The sequence below is a fragment of the Anoplophora glabripennis genome, unplaced genomic scaffold (assembly GCF_000390285.2).
Source record: "Anoplophora glabripennis isolate ALB-LARVAE unplaced genomic scaffold, Agla_2.0 scaffold71, whole genome shotgun sequence".
Taxonomy (NCBI): Eukaryota; Metazoa; Arthropoda; class Insecta; order Coleoptera; family Cerambycidae; genus Anoplophora; species Anoplophora glabripennis.
Window position 1 is genome coordinate 1513327 of NW_019416239.1, and position 19524 is coordinate 1532850.

Genomic DNA, 19524 nt, shown 5'->3' on the forward strand with positions numbered 1-19524 from the left:
ATCATGTCATAATTCCTTTCTGGTTTGATGTCATTTCATATAAATCTGTTCAGTTGTAACATGACATATAAAGAGAAACTGCATGAATTTCTTCACAGGTAACGTGAATAGGGATACAGTTTTCTGTAGGAAATACATGTAGTTTAACAGATGGCGCGGTGTATAAGTATAATCTCTATATCTTTATTGTATCTAGTTATAATTTTATCAGTATTTTTTAAATTTTCATCATAGTATAAATAACTATTTAAATGTTGAAAAGTTTTATGATTATTCAAAAAGAAATATTTATATTAAAACAGTGATGAAACTATTTCAGAAAGAGAATTATAAAACGCCTACAAACTCGAAATAAAATTCCATTTTTTTAATTTAATAGTTTTGTAAAATATAGGTTGACAAAGAGTTCTTATACGATAGATGAAAAATAAAAAAATATATATTTCCGATACCGGGAATCGAACCCGAGCCTCCTGGGTGAAAGCCAGGTATCCTAGCCACTAGACCATATCGGATTGTACTTTAGCGTATGTTTATATATATACGTCCAATTTCATGCAGTTTTTAAGATGTGAGTATTACATACAGGATACCTAAAAAAAAGATAACACTTATCCATAGACTCTTAGGATCAAAATGTACGTCTCTCAGCTATATCTACTGAAAATAAAAATCTCTAAATGTAATACCGCTAAGCTGAATTTATTTTATTCTTCTGAAAACAAACTATAAGAAGTGATTCCTCTTGTCAAAAGACACAAAAAGGAAATAGGAGTAACATTTTTCCCAAAAACAATTACTAAGGACTTTATGAGTAATTAAAAATATAGATTACCTACTTGGCATAGTATACAGTGGTTATACAGGGTCGGAAAGTCCCCATGGTTCATCGGCCGTTACGTGAGAGCGATAAAGTAAGTCATAGAAATCCGTGCGATAAGAAGTGGATCTTATTTGTAGAAGGGCGAAATGGGCGGTGACTATTAGACGCCTTCATTATAGCCATCTTTCTCTATCGCACGGATTTCTATGACTTTCTTTATCGTTCACACGTAACGGCCGATGAATCATGGGGATTTTCCGACCCTGTATAAGAACAGTGACAACAATAGAGGTCTGAATGTTGTTAAATAGTGACCTGGTAATCGAGCATATTGTTGATTTGACACAAAAGTCGATATTAGCAAAAAATATAATTGTATTGTATAAAGGGTAAGAGCTACGAAATAGTTTAAATGGGGGCAAAGTTGCGTTATCAGGGTACGAACATTATGCCTCTAAAAAATCAAGGCTAACATGATTAGTTTTCGAAATATTTGAAAAGAATTGAAATTTTGGAAATCCGTTTTTGTTTAATTTCAGCGTTATTTGAGGTGATATTGAAAAAAGAACACTTTCTCATGGCCACTTTTTGCCCTCTATCGAATGGTATAATCAATTTTTGTATGTAACGTTTCGTCTTCCCAGGACCATCATCAACTTCATTTTTTTAAATACGACCCCTGAAATTTTATTACATTTTTTGCAAGCTTTTATGATCCCCAATACTGTACTGCCTCTGTCCGCACCAGATTCAGACGTTTTGTCTCGAAAAAATCATCTTCAGTATTCCAAATTTATCTAAATTTTTTATTTAGATTTTTTGTTCATTGAATTATCGTACACTGTAAGTGTCGTTAGACCCTGTGAAATCCATCTAGTTATTTAAACTATTACCACCACGCGCATAAAACATTTATTATTATTAACTACTACCATTACTTGGTCATACATAACTCAATAAGTTGTTGCGTCAAAATTAAAACATTATTACAATTTTAATTTTATTATGACAAATTAATTCTTAAAAATGCATATGAACAACAAAAACGCCAACTGAATATTCTTCTTTAAAAAATTTCAGTAAATGTTCAAAAACATTTTCGTTTTGGCAAATGTTGAAAATGAAGATCAGCGTAATATTATCGGAATTTATTATATCTGTAACCGCAACTGTGAAAGAGCATGTCAGATGTATTCGTATGAATATCCTGAAAAAAATAGATCGGAATTTGTTTGAATTTTGAGCACTCGAGAAGCCTAGAAATGACTATGCACATGGGAATAAAACTAATAATGATATTATTTTAATGCGTGGTGGTAATAGTTTAAATAACTAGATGAATTTCACAGGGTCTAGCGACACTTACAGTGCACGATAATTTAATAAATAAAGAAATCGAAATAAAAATTTAGATGAATTTAGAACGAATACACTGAAGATGAATTTTTCGAGACAAAACGTCTGAGTTTGGTTCGGACTGAGGCAGTACGGTATTGGGGATCATGAAGGCTTGCAAAAAATGTAATAAAATTTCCAGACTCGTATTTAAAAAAATGAAGTTGGTGATGGTCCTGGAGAGACGAAACGTTACATATAAAAATTGTTTATGCCATTCGATAGAGGACAATTTAAAAACTCCGACACACTGTAAAAACATATATCGAGCAAATATAGCTTTAACTTTCGTTTAAAAATATTTACAAACAGTATTTAACGTCATTTGGTAAACGATTAAAATATTTTGGACCCAAGCAACAAGGAGCATTCAGGGCTAGTTTTAGTTTGGCAAACGGCACTCTAAGATCACCAGCATGTCTCGTGTTATAGTTGTATTTATCTTTGATAATGTCAATGCTTTTCTTATTTTTATATACATAAACACATAATTCGTATATAAACAAACAGGGAAGGGGTAAAATGTTTAATTCCTTAAAATATTGTCTACATGACTTTCTGTCTGAGATTTTTAACATGCAACGGATGATTCTTTTTTGTGCAATAAAAACGCTAACTGAATTGGTCGTATTGCCCCATAAACAAATTCCGTATCTAAGTCTTGAATCTACTTGGGCATAGTAAACGTGTACAAGCTGGGAAAGGTTCAGCACCGTTCGCAAATTTATGAAAAGAAACTTGAGAGAATTCATTTTCGAAATAAGTTTATCACAATGTAATTTAAAGTTCAAGAATTCATCCAAATAAACACCTAGAAAATGTACACTGGCATGTGCATTAGTCACAATTTTATTATTTACTTTAATATGTAGATCTTCGATAGTTCTTTGATAATTATGTATTCTTAAAATATCAGTCTTGTCCAAATTCAAAAACAAATCGATACTGTTAAAGTACTGTGAGACTCTGCCCACTGCCTCTGCGGTTCTACTATTCAATGCTTCTGAATCCCTTGACGATAAAACCATTGAAATGTCATCAGCATAGGCTGTATAGGCGATATGTTTTGTGACACTTGATGGATTGTTGACATATAAAATGAATAAAACAGGTCCTATTATTGAGCCTTGATGTACACCTACATCCGAATTTAAACAACCGGATTGCATAAAATCTATAGATTGTTTAGATTCGACCTTTAAAGACACATACTGTTGACGACCCCGAAGAAATGTTGATACCCAGTTAAGTGCCGTTCCTCTTATGCCATACTTTTCTAAAATAGATAGTAATAAATTATGGTTTAGTAATAAGTAATAAGAAAATACAGTTTGTAATATAAATAAAAAAATATATAAATACAAAATTGTATGTACACCAAATTTCAAAACAATTTGTTAAGCTATTCTGGAAATATTAAGAAAATACTATTTTTTTAAAAAGTACTTCAACTCCAGTACCTTTGTAAGGCGCCATTTTGGAACAAAGGTATATTTGACCAAGTATTTCGTTTTGGCGAGAAGGTTCGGGTAAATTTTTTACACCTAATTATAACCAACCCTGTAGCTGTAGGCATTTTTGCACGCTGAATTTAAAAAGAAGTAAAAGGTGCTTGAGGCTGATATTTTTCAAGGTGTACACTGCAAATCTTTTGAGAGAACTGACGCTGTTTAGAAAAATGAATCATATTCAATGTTACAAATATTTACGTTTTCCTAAAATGTGCTATTCTTAAGACAAACTGTTTTTCTCTCAAAAGCGCATCCAAAATCAATTAAGTTTTATTAGTCTGCTTGGCTTGGCAACATCCGCTAACATTTGATGCGGTCGCGGATGGCTTTATGACGCTATTCCCTTGAGACCAATCATGTTTAAACTAGACCAGTCGCCATATTGAGTCATAAACCAATGACAATTAGCCATAAAACGTTTATTGCGCCACGAGCGTATTCAAAAACATCTTTATATTGCTTTAAATGTCCCGGCAATTTACTCACTATGTGCACTAGTTCGCGTATGGGGGAAGGAGAGGGTGCAGTGGGCCGTGAGGCAAACTTAAGTGGATACGAGGCGTATCTACAAGATGTTACGACCTCGGGTTCTGGTAAGTTTTATTTAACCATCAAGCAATTTAAACTGCAAAAGTTTGATGAGAAAAGTAATATTATTTTCCCAAGAATGTCACTAGCTTATATTGTCTTAAAGCGGAATTGTCAACATTAGATCAAGCAGGAGTAGTGGTATAGAAATATTTGATTTAGCGAAGGTGTCATTTTAAATCGAATGAACTGCATTCGTTCTTTAAAAAAAATAAAATACGAAATAATGAAAATGTATTATAATAATAATAATATTTATTTATTTTATTATTTTTATTTTGTGTGAGTATTTTCGTGTTTTGTTTGTGTGTAATGATTAAATATTATTTGTGTAATTTTGAATATTCATTTGGGCGCCTTTTGTTGTATAGAATGTTATTTGTGTGTGTTTAAATCAAAATTTTCTTTGAATGTAGGTTCTCTTAATAAAATTTAATAATTACAATGACAAATATAGACGAATTGTACTTTCTTACCTTCGTTTTGCTAAACTCTCCTCCGGCAGCTTTACCTTGCATGAATAATGTTAACAGTGTAGGTTCATTTTTAACAGTGTAGATAGGAATGTTTATTGATAATTTCTACACTATCCCTCAAAAACACTTGTTCATTTAACAGCATGAGATCTTACCTCAGAGAAGCGGTTCTATGTTGTTTTAAATTTACCTTTACTATTCATTTTTTTGTAAGAAGCATTGAATAAAAGCAAAATTTCAACTATTTTCACAATATGACATTTATTAAGTATTAATTTTTAAATTCCGAACAATATGGTGATAAACACAGAAACTAGATTTTTTTTTATAGACTTTTACATGACTAAATATCGGAGAAATTCCTTAACTCTATCTAACATGATATGAAAAGTATTTGGTTAACCAATTATTAATGTTTTAAAAGTTTTATGAAACAAATTAACTTATATTACGAACATCGAAACTAAACTAATTCTTAAACTAGGAAATGTTCAAAACTGTCATTTTTAATTTTACCCACTGAAATTGTTTATGGTTTGAACTGAAGTTTTCTATTTCACAAACTGTTTTTAGTTCAAATTCGCAACACTTTACTTTATGTTTTTGGAGAATACGCTTATGCTTATGCAACTGGACTTACGTTTATTTCTGTCTGCTTCTGAATTTTCGATCGTCACTCTAACCTCACATTAGTTGTGGTTTGTCAGCTGTACTCGTTCATTGAAGATGGCTGTTGGGTCTGAGTGGATTGCTTCCTGGTGTTTTTGATGTTATTTTCGGGAGCCACAGGACAACATGCACCCCTCACCAGTGTCTCGGACCAACCTCTCTTTTCCACTTGTTTACTTCCCAACGATACTCTTTTGTTTTCCGGTACAAGGTAAATCTTCTGATTTGTCCCTTTTTAATTGGTCACTCGTATCCATGATATTATTTTCTAACTGCGCAATTTCTCCCACATATTGCGATGAATTTTATTTTAATTAACTTACGGCGTAATTTATATTTTATAACTGCGTAGTAAATTTTATACATCTTAAACTAATTTACAATAAATTTTTATATGACATTCTGCATGACAAATTTTTATAACAAACTTCTAGCCTATGTGTTTTCTGATACTATAATATTTGAATTTTCTTTTGTACTAGATTATTTAACGTTTAGTTATTCGTAAAATTGTTAAATTGGCCCTTCTTGTGGCATTTTTCTTTTACTTTCATGCTTCTACTTCGAACCTAAACTTTATTTTCTTGACATGCTTCTCGTTTACAATGTATTAGTTAAATTTTGACTGATAATGTTTTAGTTTTTATATGAAATAACTATGAAAGGAGATTTTTATTTTTCTTTAAAAGTAATTTATGTCTTTCTTAGAGTCTACATTATAATTTCATGAAATTTTCTCTGCTATTACTCTGTGTCGTTTCTTGAGATACAGTGTGTTGATTTCAGTATATATCCAAAAAAAAACAAACAAAATAATTATATGTACAGGGTGTTTTGTAATTAACCATACGGTGACGGGAAGTTACTGGAGTCAAAAAAAGCTAATCTAACTCAATTTAATTTGGTGCAAAATTTAATAGCAACAAACATACAGGGAATCAAAAAATGACTTTTATCAATATTTTTTTGACCCAGAGTAGATATTTGGACAAAATTTGGTCTATGGAAGTACATATATCGTGACGCAGAATTCAAATTTGATTAGTAATTTGCCATATAGACGGCCCTACGTTTGGAATACCATGTATATGTAAAGGACAACTTTTTTAGTCCTCACAGTGTGTGATTTCTGATTAAACACTAGTCCTTCATAGTTTTCTACGCATTAAAAATATTCTTAATTGACATCTCTAGGAACATTATTTTTGCAGAAAAATAGGTTTAACTTCATACCCCACATAAGGGATAAAGAGGTAAATAAAAAAATTATCTACCTATGTAATGTGAGAGTATTTATTTGAAAAAAAAATGTGTTGGCATATAAAATAATTAAGGAAATTGTATTAAAACAGTTAGATAAAGAAACAGTTTAAAAGAATTAAATATTAACAGATCATAATTTACAAATCAACGATTAATTATAGTTAGAATAGTTAGAAAATATTATTATGTGTTGATGTATAGAAATTATAGTTGGTATGTTTGAGTAAAATGTTCAGTGATCTTCTTCCATGCATTCTCTAAATCACTAAATTTCTCTCGTTCAAAAAGTTCGGATGCAAATTTTGAATTGCATGTGCAGTAGCCACAATTCTTTACTATAACTCGTTCCTAATGTTAATTACAGCTCTATACGTAGTGTTTGATGTAGCCCGAAAAGTAAGAGTTCATTGGATTTAAATCGGGACTACGGGGTGGCCATAGATTGTCGCTGCCTCGTTGACGTCGATTGGAATACACAGTATTCAGGTGATTCCGTACTTCCCTCGAACAATGAGGCGGGGCTCCTTGTAAATACAAGATTTTATGACGAATATTTAGTAGTACATCTTCTAATAACTGGCAAAAACTGTTTACGAAGAAGGTTGAAATAATTGTTCTGCGTTAAGTCTCTCAGGAAGATCAATAGTTAAGTTAATTAAATGATTGTCAACTCTTCCAAAGCAAACGCTCATTTTAAGTTAACGATGAAAGTGCCGAACCTAAATTTTATTCGAATTCTCATCCGACCAATTTTTGAATTTCTTTTCGTCTCTCAATCTTTGAAGCAACCTTGAAAATAATTTTCTTTCCGTTTGACTTATATTGGAATAAGTTTCTGCATAACTTTTTGCTGCAATTCGTTCCTCCAAATATTGACAAATTTCTAATTATTGACCTAAGTTAAACCCGTTTTTTTCTAAAAGACGAGTGATCTTAGCTATATCGTAGAAAAGTATGAAAAACATTTATTTAATATCAGAAATTACATACTTTAAAACTGAAATCTTATACATGTGTATGTGCACGGCTAGCTCTAAAAAATGGCAAAATACTTTGAATTCTGCATCACGATAGATGTGAATCTTGCGTAAACCGAATTTGGTCCAGATATTTACTATGTATTAAACAATATCGAGGAAAAACATTTCTGTTTTTTTCATCTTTGTTATTATTAACTTTTCAATTAAGGTAAATTGGGTTAGATTGGCTATTTCTACATCAGGAACTTACCATTACAGTATGGCTCACTCGTTGCAAAACACCTTTTATACAAAGAACTTCCAAGGTGTAATACTGTAAAAGATGGTAGAATAATAGAAGAGAAGCTAAATTAATCACCAAAGAGTTCGAAGTCAAAATATTTAGATAACCGTATAACAGGATGAATTCTGTTATACGATTAATATAACGAACAAGAACAAATATGAGGAAAGAGAAGTAAAAAATCTTAATAAGGTAACAAAGAATACGAAATTATAAATCAGAATATAAAACAAAAATGTGTAGTAAAAACATATCAGATCGTTAGCAAACCCATTACATTTGACCAGAATTATGATATATGTTTGGGCATCCAGCTAGCGTTTCTATTTATCTAAAGAGAATAGTTAAAGCAATGGAAAATAAGATACTAAGAGGAAGAAGAGAACGCAGAACAGGTTACACTGACAAAGATTAGTGAAAATAGTAAAAGTATGAACCAGCATATTTATAATAGATTGAAATAATAAAATCATTGAGAGATAAGATATTAAGAAGAGGAAACAAGTAGGGTTATGAAGTGGAGAAGTAATATCGGATAGAAACAAATAGACACTTAAAGGGTTGAAAAATGTGAACCAAGGCGTTGGTAACTGAATATAGAAAAATTGATCAATTTTATTATTAGAGTTGTTTCTCGCGCATTGGAAAATCAAAGAAGACAAACAAGTTGCTGATGGCACATTTCAAATCTCGGATATTTCTCAAAGAATATTAAAAGCAAGGCTATAAAATAATATATTCAGTTAAGCGTAAGACGGAAATTTATGTAAAACCGTTGAAATTCGGCGCTCCACCTCTTCATTGGGGTTTCCGTTTCACAGAATTGAATTAGCAGTGTTTGAAACAATGTTGTTAAGCAAGTTAGATTAGAGAAACAGTATTTTAATTGTACATTAAAAGTCGGTACATGCAGGGGAGTTTCGGGAAATTGAATCAGAGTCAGATAGTCACTTAACTGGAGCGTAATTCCGTTAATACTTCAGTTAAATGTTGCGCTATTTATTTTACATTTCTTTATCGTCCGGAAACTAAAGGAAAGTTGTTAAAGTAACACTTTTGTTTAACTTCTGCCTTTTGTATGTGATGCAGTAGATGTTTTGCTTGTTAAAAAAATTGGAAAATATATGCGTTGTAGTAAATGTTTATATATTGAATTATCCAAAAGGAAACAGAAAAACATCTTTACAGGTCTGTGAGCCTGTACATCGAAAATAATGTAGCACAACAGTTTTTTTTTTTAAGAAAACTTTATATTTATAGAATAACTAGCTGTAGATATCATTTATTTAACGTCATATTATGGTGTACTATTCATTACACCACAGGAAAATTTGTTAGCAAATACGAATGTTTCCTTCTATAGAACCATATACTTATGATTTAATTATTGATGAGGATTCCAGGTTTAGAACATTAATAGATAATTGACTACAAACCAAGCACAGGTTGACCTTGAATAAGTATACATAGCAACTACTGTCCAGAGGCCCTAATTTTCAATAATAGATTGTCTTCTAGAGAAGTAAGTGATAAAAGATTAAAACGACAAGTCTAAATTAATTATGTGGCAACCAACCAGGAAACTGTTTAACCTCTAAAAAATGGGCGGTTCAAGGACGCATATCTCAGGCACTGTTCCAATATCGGCTCTTATATGAAGCAACGACTCCTACATGCGTGTCATTGGAATTTAATATACAAAAATTGTAATTAATTAATGAATTAAAGTTGGTCTCTACAAGCTCGATTTTTAGAAACCGCGAATATCTGAGAGGCTGTTTGTTTGGAATTACGCGTCCCGAGCGTTGACTAACCGAGTTAGGCGCGTGTCGTGTGGTATTTTACTGGAGCGAGGCTGCCAACTGCCGCCCCGGGACACTTTAAATAGCTTCCATTTCAACCCAATAAACATGTAAAACACCTTATTATTACCGGCCTAACCTCATGTAAACGCTGCAACCGCTAATATTATATTAGGTGCGCTCCATGTAAATGCGGCATGTTTATATTCATGTGGAGGAGATACCCCTAGAAGTTATGGCTGTTTTCCTTTAAAAAGATACATGTTTCGTTAGTTTAATATTTCCACATCGTACATTTACAGGGTATACATAAGAATATACCTGGCTACATGAAAAATGTAAAACAAGCAAATAGTCGCACCTGCTATAATAGAGACACATATTCTGATGTACCAAGAGTTGAGAATGAGATCAAAGACATTGGCACTGTTCTCCTGGTTACTATTAAGAGATAGAAAGTTATCCTCGTTAATGTATCGAGTACGTATGATGACTTGCTTCCACTTCTACTGATGAAAAGTGAATCGCCGTCAACGTTCACAACTTATTATTTCAGCACAACTACTGTAGCTGGTAATATATAAGCTGTCTTCCAATTAGATTCCCCAGTTTTGACAGTGGTTCCTTAACATACATTCCAGCTTCTGAGGTTTATCTTCTACTCGACCAATACTACTTCAAAGTTTTCTGAATTTGTAATGTCGGATTGGTAATCTACTTTTACCTTCATTGATTTAAGACTTTGGTTCAGTATATCTGCCATTAACCTTTATGGTCCTTCAGAGAACGTTTTTGCTTACTTCTATCCAGGAAGTTCTTGCCACCATTTTCGAGGCTTATTCTTTATCCATACCTCTTGTAGGTTATAACCCAGGAGGGTTCAACACCGAAAAGCTATGGTTAAACCTATTCTCGCTAGTTGATACGTCTTCTCTTTGCCCAGAGGGTAAATACCATGATAGAAAATCTAATATTATTTCGTTGTACAGCATTCTATAACCACAACTTCTGCCATTTCCTTGATTCCATCTAAGCATCACCTCTTAAAGAAAGTATTTTAATGCCCTATAGCATAAAAGTTTCTAAAAAATCGAGAGAATCCAGACTACATTCTAATGACGTAACATCGTTGTTTATAAAAGTATCAGTTAAAGAAACTTGGTATTGGTAAATATCAGATAAACTTTCTTCTTTCTTTTTAAGGATCGATTTTATATTAATGGACGGTAATTAGTTCAGTTTTGAGAATTCCAAGAGGAATTAAATAGTTGAAGCACTTGTTTGAAACATTAGCAACTAACCAGCTACTGACAGTATTTGTTACAAAGGTTGCCTATAAATAGTGTTTTGAAATATCAATTCCATTGCATTAATCTTTTTATTTAATAAAATTTATTTAAATAATTTCATTTAATACTGTTAAATGATTTCATTTAATAACAGTGTTAATTGGTTTCATTTAACAGTGTCTAATCCAATTCAATTCATCTAATAAGAATGTCAATTTTGCCTAATAAGATGGTTATTTCTTTTATTCTAAAACGTAAGAAAAGTGGAAAGAGAGAGGAAACTGTTATTGACACATATCCGAATTTGTGAACTCAATAATTATAATTATTTAAATCAAATCATTAAAAGGCTCTGTACTTTGCATGAAATAGAAAATCTTGTAATAAAAAGCCAATCTAAAGCATTTTGCTCTTATATTAATCGTCTTGGTAAAATCATGTATATTCAAAAATACCTAAATATCACCAAAAATATCGCTTTCAAATCATATTACATCCTTAATTTCATTCATTAAAGTTCCAAGGCATAATAACGAGCGTTCAAATAAAAACGTGGTCAAGTTGGTTCTGAAAATTTGGACGTAGGGCGTAGCGTATAGCAAATGAACTTAAACGTCATCTGTCAAAGCGCTATATCGCCGCTATCAATTTGAATATTTTCGTTTTAAAAAGCGTTTAAAATGGTGTTTTCTCAAGAACAAAAAGTGTTTATCATAGAGTCCTACTTTTGAAATGGACGCAAGATTGATGGAATATGGAAGTATTCTATTGAGGAATGTTTCATAGAATTTCAAAATCAATTTCCCGGCGTTGTTGAGTACAAAATTTTTCAAAGTGCAGTTCAGCGTTGTGTTAATGTTTTTCGTGAAACGGGCAGTGTAACAAGAAAAGAAGGAAGCGGCCGACCTAAAAAGCGGACTGAAGAATTAAAAGAAAATGTCCAACAAATAATGGAAAATGCGCCAAGAACTTCTGTACGTGTTTTATCACAAATGGTGGGAGTATCAGTCGGTACCTGCCACACAGTGTTAAAAAAAGATTTGCGTTTGTTCTCCTTTAATTGTTTGTTATTGTTATCACGATTATTCTTTAAAATAAAGTTATATAGTCATTAACGTTATTGAAACTGACAGCTGCTATACAGCTCGTTGAGAAATGAGGTTAAGTTGGTCGCTATAAGCTACTCCCTACGTCCAATGTGTCAGAGCCAACTTCGACCACGTTTTTATTTGAACGCTCGTTAGAACAAAACCTGCAAAAACTTGAAAGTTGTTATAATTATTATTAAATTCTTCCTGATGCAACAGGCTTCATGTTCGTTAATATGTACAAAATTAAAAGATATTTTACAATAGAAGTTTACAAACAAAAACACTAGGTGATAAAATAATAGTTCCAAAGTCAGTTTGAATAATATATTCCGATTACTATTCAAATACCAATAACAATATTGCCTTTCAACAAGAACAAAATATAAGTTCAAGATTTTGAACTGAACTATCTTACAATTAATACACAACATGCGTGCAATAATGACTAGTTTGCATATAGTTTATTTATTACAGACCACAAGAGCCTACTGAAATTCTGTGAGAAAGCATTCCGATTGGATTAAATGATACAACAGCTTGGATCTATATAATTCTAATGGGAGAGAGAGAGAGAGAGAAATCTACAAAATTTAAAATTGGATTCGAACTTTTCGCAAAAATCAAGACCATAAACTTCAAATTATGATTGTATCGGTCTTTGACCCGTGCACAGAGCAAATACAAAGTGTTCTGACCTGCTCCCACAGTCTTTAGTGCATCATTTCGTATACTTCGAGAAGAAGGTAACCCCACTCCAAAAAAGTCCATTCGTCCTACTGAAGTGAATGGACAAAATGAGGAAGATATAATAGATGCTGTCATTAACAACTCTTCAATTAATATAATATGATCCTCAGTGATTACAATTTTGTGGCTGGTTACTTTAACAAATGCACAAAATGATAAGATTAATTTCGTTTGTCATATTGTTTTCTGAAGCGTGTTTTACTAGGGAAGGCATAAGTAATAATCATAATGAACATAACTGGGCGTTACAAAATCTGCTTGCAATTAGATCAAGATGATTTCAGTAACGTTTCAGTGTCAACGTTTGGGGTAGCATTTTCAACAATAATTTACTGCCTGTACATGTTTTAAATAATCATTTAAATGCAGATCTGTGTAGAAATTTCTTGGAAAACAACCTTTTTGATTTCATTGTTGACGTAGGGCTTAATATGTTTGTATCAGCACGATGGTGCACCACCACATAGAGGGACACAAGTAACTGCTTAGTTAAATGGTCATTTCCCTAATAATTGGATAGGTCAACAAGGTTCAATAGCATGGCCACCGCGATCCCCAGATCTAAGTCCTTTGGACATTTATTTACGAGAAAATACGAAACCTTGTCTACCATGTTGAAATCACTACCCGCAAGCAGTTACTAGAATTCAGGATGTAGTTAACCAAATAAGAAATGATCCAAATCTCATCCGTCAAGTGACGGAATCTTTGGTTCGCCGATGTGAGACTTGCATTCGAGCCGAGAGTGGATAATTTGAACAATTTTTATAGTCTTAAGATTTGTTAATTTAGTTAATAGAGGTTAACTAATGTTTAAACTTTAAACACAAATAATAATTATTGTTATAGCAATATATATTTTATTTATCAGGCTACTTTGAAATATGAAATTATACTTTTTAAAATGCTTGTAACTTATAAACATATATATAAGCGCCAAATTAAATCTTGAATTTTGTTTTAGTGTGATATGTAATTTGATTTTAGTGTGATGTTGGTTGTATAACTTTTCCCTGCTAGCTTTAGACTCTTCTCAATAGTCGGTTCAATTCAAGATATTATTCATCAGAAAACCATACACAACTCACAACTCTAAACAACAGATGTTGTCAATAAATTAATTTATTAATATTTTATTTTGTATATCAATAAGTTTCAAATAAGAAATGTCACACAATAGCAAATATTTTGAAATCTTTCACAATATCTTGAACACTTTAAAAAAGAATTTATTTCGATATGGCTACTTTCGTGAAATTAATGTATTACTGGTTGCTTTCAATAAGCAATTTAAATTTTCTCGTATAACTTCTTGTTTAATATGTTATAACTTATCTCTAATATTAATATCTAGAAATTTAAATTACTTGGCCAATTTTGATGATGCTTTCTATATAGTTGAATTAAATTTGTTTAAAATTAAAAATTTTGAATCTGAAAATTTTTAAGCGAATTTTAATTTTAATTTGTGCACAAATTGTCAACGAAAATAAAGGTACCTTTTTATACGTCTTATTTGTTTAATTCCTTGTCCTTGTCTTTTCTGTCTCGATAGATTTCTGGAAACTGTCTGCTATACCGCTTTCTTACGGACTCTCTCTGCTTCTGCTGTTGGTATTCCGCTCTTGCCATATTTGCTTGGTTCACTTTTCCACAATTTTTTTTTCTGTTCTATATTTGGTTTCTCCTACTTTGTTACTTTAATACTCTCTCGATAACTGCTTCTATTTTCTCTGGTTTTTCAATCTATTTTTTACAACATCTAACTCTTTACAAATTTTCTTCGTAACTAATCAATAATTAATTTCTTTTTTCCCTTTCTACTATCTTGATTTTTTTTCACCCTTGTTAACGCCTTTCCACATATCTGATTTTGCTTTTTAAGCGCCGTTTTTCTTTTGCAACTCACATCACTTCACTTTATCCTTTGCACTTATATACACCCTATTCTAGTTTCTTTACAATCAAATTTAAATTATACTTCAAAATACTTCTTATTCTATAATCTTATTTGACTTTTCTATATACTACTTTATTCCTTGTGGATCCCACTTTAATTTTGACATTTCTATGACATATTCCTTTTATTGATATACAAATTTTTCTTTAAACCTTAATATCTTTTACTAATTATTATTTTACCTTATATTATAAGTATTTACAAAAACTCTGATTTTAGCTTTTGTTAGATATCTGTCTCTTATTAATTTTAATTAATTTCAATTATGTTTTTCTAATAACATCTTGGCATATGCTCTATCTGACCAAAATGATAATAATTTTTATACTTGAATTTTGAAATTTATCCTGTTCTAATAATCCGACTTAATAATCCTAATACTTATTCAATACTAACAAATTTTTTTTTAATCAAATATTTTTCTTAATTTATAATAACCATTTCAACCATTCTCTTTACCGCGTTGTATTTAAATAGAATTTTAATTTAATTTTTAATTTGCTCTCACACATCTGATTTCATGTCAATATATAAGAAAAAATGTGCTATCATCTGTCAAAGTTTCTCATAGGGCTTGTAGAGCAGCCTGTGTAGATATAAGCTAGGCGACTTACTTTCATGTTTCAGAGTCTCTTCTAGTAATGTCTAAAAGTCCAAACAGGGACGTGGTGACTTGCTCAGAAATACTTCAGCCGTTCACAGTTTAGATCCATGTCCAAGTCCACAAATCTATAGTACATTTTCTTCTGTTAGTATAAACAGTTGTTGACTAAATTGCAGACCCTGTATTTGCGTTTTGATGTGCAGGGTGGTTGATTTTCGATAGTTTTATAGGGTACAGCCAAAACGGTGATAGATACAAAAAATCTGATATCGATGTCCCGTCCTCTTTTTTTGAGTTTACTTCGCTGGTAACAAAAGGTCTTGGCTAACTTGATTGGTTTTAGATATACAGGGTTTTTTTGAAAAATGGCCCATTTACATTAACCTCTCTATCTCCGTTGTCATTCAATTTAGAAGAAAAAAGTGTGCACGTTATTTGTTCTATTTTTTATTAGGAAGCCATTGGCGTACTCAGATTTTTTTACAAATCGCACAGTTTCTCCGATATTGCATAAACATAGGTTTTTTTTAAATAGAACACCCTGTATTTGGCCATCCCGTTGAGTAGCATTTTTTTTACCTTTTCAGCCATATATAATAATAGATACTTTTTATTTGCCTAAATGAAGAAAAATGCAAAAATGTAGATATAGATATTTTTTCAGTTGGCCATGTTATTTATTTATTCGTCTTTTGTTGTTTAATATTGACAGTTAGTTTATTTTTGACTGATTGAAAGCTTGTTAAACGTCTATTACTTGGTTTTAATTTTGAAAAGAATAAAAATGGTGTACGAAAATCTTCACAAAGTTCAAATGTTAGAGTGTTACATTGAAAGTGAAAAAAATAGTGACACAGCTTTAAACTTATATTTGGAGAGATACCCAGAGCGTCATCAGCCAGAAAAGAGAATTTTTAGCCGACTCTATGATAACTTGTGTGAGTTTGGTTTTTTTCAAAAACCGAGAGCTAAATCTTATAATATACAGAATAGAGAAAATGATGAAATCAATACTTTAGCTTTTGTTGTCGCAAATCCCAATGTATCCAGCAGAGAAATTCAAAGAACGATAGGAATTGGTAAATTCAAAGCATTGAGAATTTTAAAAAAACACAAGTTTCGACCATATACTATAAGAAAAGTCCACCATTTGCATCCAGGAGATGAAGAGAGACGCGTCATTTTCTGCCAATGGTTTTTGCAGCAAACTTATGTATACCCCATTTTTTTTCTAAAATGTTATTTGGACCGACGAGGCTTTTATAAGCAGCGAAGGTATATTCAACCGGCATAATGCGCGTTATTGATCAGATGTGAATCTTCACCAAACGGGGGCCAGAATTCAACAAGGGCGGTTTGGTTTTCATGTATGGGTAGCTCTCTTCCACAATAGAGTGTTAGCTTACGAAATGTACGATGAAAACCTTAACGCTCAGAGATATGTGAGAATTTTACAAAAAAATATTATTGAACTGCTGGACGATATATCACTAGCTCAATGATATAATATGTTCTTTCAGCATGATGGTGCGCCTCCACATAATTCCCACATAGTTAGAGAATTATTAAATCATAATTTCGGTGACAATTGGATCGGTACGTACGGACCAAACAGGTGGCCGCCTAGGTCACCAGACCTAACCCCTATAGACTCTTATTTTTGGGGGATGTTAAAGACAAAATTTATAAGTATAGAGCTAATAATGTCGAGGAGCTAAGGGAACATTTTGAAAACTATATTCAGCGGGTGTCAAATATTCACATTTACAATGCGACCCGTTCCATTGCCAAACGTTGTCAGTTATGTATCAAAGAAAATGGCCGACAATTCGAGCACTTGTTGTGACTTTGTTATGTCATTTTTGTTTTATTGTTGTTTCTGTCATTTTATAGTTGTTATTTTTGTTTAGTTTATGTTTAGATAGTTATAAGTGTACCTATAATTAAACCTATTAAGTAAAGATATATGGATAATCTAATTTATTTTTTCTTTTAATTTTTTAGTCTAAGTTAGGTGCTTAATATAAAAATAATAATAGAAAACGAAGAAACCAATACTAAACAAATCTCATGGGCCACTGAAAAAATATCTATACATTTTTTATATTTTCTTCATTTAGGCAAATAAAAAGTATCTATTATTATATATGGCTGAAAAGTTAAAAAAAATGCTACTCAACGGGATGGCCAAATACAGGGTATTCTATTTAAAAAAACCTATGTTTATGCAATATCGGAGAAACTGTGCGATTTGTAAAAAATCTGAGTACGCCAATGGCTTCCTAATAAAAAATAGAACAAATAACGTGCACACTTTTTTCTTCTAAATTGAATGACAACGGAGATAGAGAGGTTAATGTAAATGGGCCATTTTTCGAAAAAACCCTGTATATCTAAAACTAATCAAGTTAGCCAAGACCTTTTGTTACCAGCGAAGTAAACTCAAAAAAAGAGGACGGGACATCGATATCAGATTTTTTGTATCTATCACCGTTTTGGCTGTACCCTATAAAACTATCGAAAATCAACCACCCTATACATTACTTTTCAAGATAGAGGTATCGGCGTAGACTGTCGTTAATCTTAAGACAATCTCAGCTGCACGGTGGTATGGCAATAAATAGTACACAACCGCATCCAGCTCAGGTATACGCGCCGGTATAAATCAGGGCAACCGTTTAAGGAGAATGCACGTACGCGAGATGTTCACGTTCGCGTTCAGGCAGCAGGATGTAATAAAGTGAGCGGCCAATTAGCATGTTAATGTTCAGATATGAGCAATTAGTGTAAGGAGACGAGCCACTTCCACCTCGGCGGAGCCGCGAGACAGCAGAGCTAAGCCCCGCACAAGCTTGGAATATTCAAACAGGCAAGAACAGACACTCGCATCACGTCTACACTGTTAAGATAAGGCCTGACATGCACTACCGTGAGATATATTCATTTGTTCTTACACTGTTAGTGGGATTCAGAAAGAAAGAATGTGATCTACATAGAAATAATAATAATAATAATAATAATAATAATAATAATAATAATAATAATTTTAACAATAACAATAATAATAATAATAATAATAATAATAATAATAATAATAATAACAATAATAATAATAATTATGGGTAACACCATGTAAAATAACAACAATAATAACAATAACATTAATAACAATAATAGAGTATAACAGTATATAAAAAAATCACTTAATGTATATGAATGATATATAGGATGTCTCGTGACTCGATGGCCATAGCTTAAGGTCGTATTCCTTAGACAATTTTAATTTTATACACTTTGTCCAAAACTCAATAGTTAAGGAGTTATGGACAATATTAAATTTAACAGTAAATAAATCTGGTAAAGAGCATGTTGAATAAAGTAATGTAATATGTTATTAATTACGAATTTTTTTATTGCTTTTATTGCTTTAATTAAAGGTTTGGTTGAAAATGTCCCCCGCTGCCTCACAACACATTATTGCTCTTCTAATAATTGAAGATGTAGGTAGCTCTCTGAAGAGTATTTGGGTCATCTTGTATCAATAATGTTTTGAATTAGCTCATCTCTGGCTTGTGGTTTATTTGAATACACTAGACTTTTCAGGTGTCCCTAAAGATAATAGTCAAGAGGCGTTAGGTCTGACGACCTTGGAGGCCAGAGAACTGGACCTCCTCTTGCAATCCACCGATTAGCAAAGTTGTTATTTCTCTCACATTTACACCAAAATGCGGTGGTGCTCCATCGGGCTGAACTCACATATTAACAACTCTATTCTGAAGTGGAACATTCTCCATTAATCCTGGCAACACATTTTGTAAAAAATTTAGATAATGCTTGGATGTTAAACGTTTTTGAAATACGAATAGCCCAATAAGAAGGTTATTAAGAACACCACACCAAATATTCACCAAAAAGCGATGTTGAAAATGCGTTTCCCTGATTTCCAAAGGGTTGTCAAGTGCCCACGAATTTGAATTACTGGTATTCGTAATTCCATCTCTTCAAGGTGGCTTCATCCGTAAACATAATTTGCCCATAAAAGC

The 19524-nt window shown here is 32.0% G+C and overlaps 1 protein-coding gene and 1 non-coding gene across 2 annotated transcripts in view; one reads left to right on the top strand and one right to left on the bottom strand.

The window, feature by feature from the left end:
* Positions 1-19173, top strand: part of LOC111692097 (piggyBac transposable element-derived protein 4-like) — a 69355-nt gene extending 50182 nt beyond the window's left edge. The window contains exon 2 of the mRNA XM_023455820.1: positions 19085-19173. Coding sequence (XP_023311588.1) covers positions 19085-19173 — 89 coding nt within the window. The remainder of the gene's footprint in view (positions 1-19084) is intronic.
* Positions 444-515, bottom strand: Trnae-uuc. The gene has a single exon. It is a non-coding gene; the product is annotated as a tRNA-Glu (tRNA).
* Positions 19174-19524: the final 351 nt, after the last annotated feature.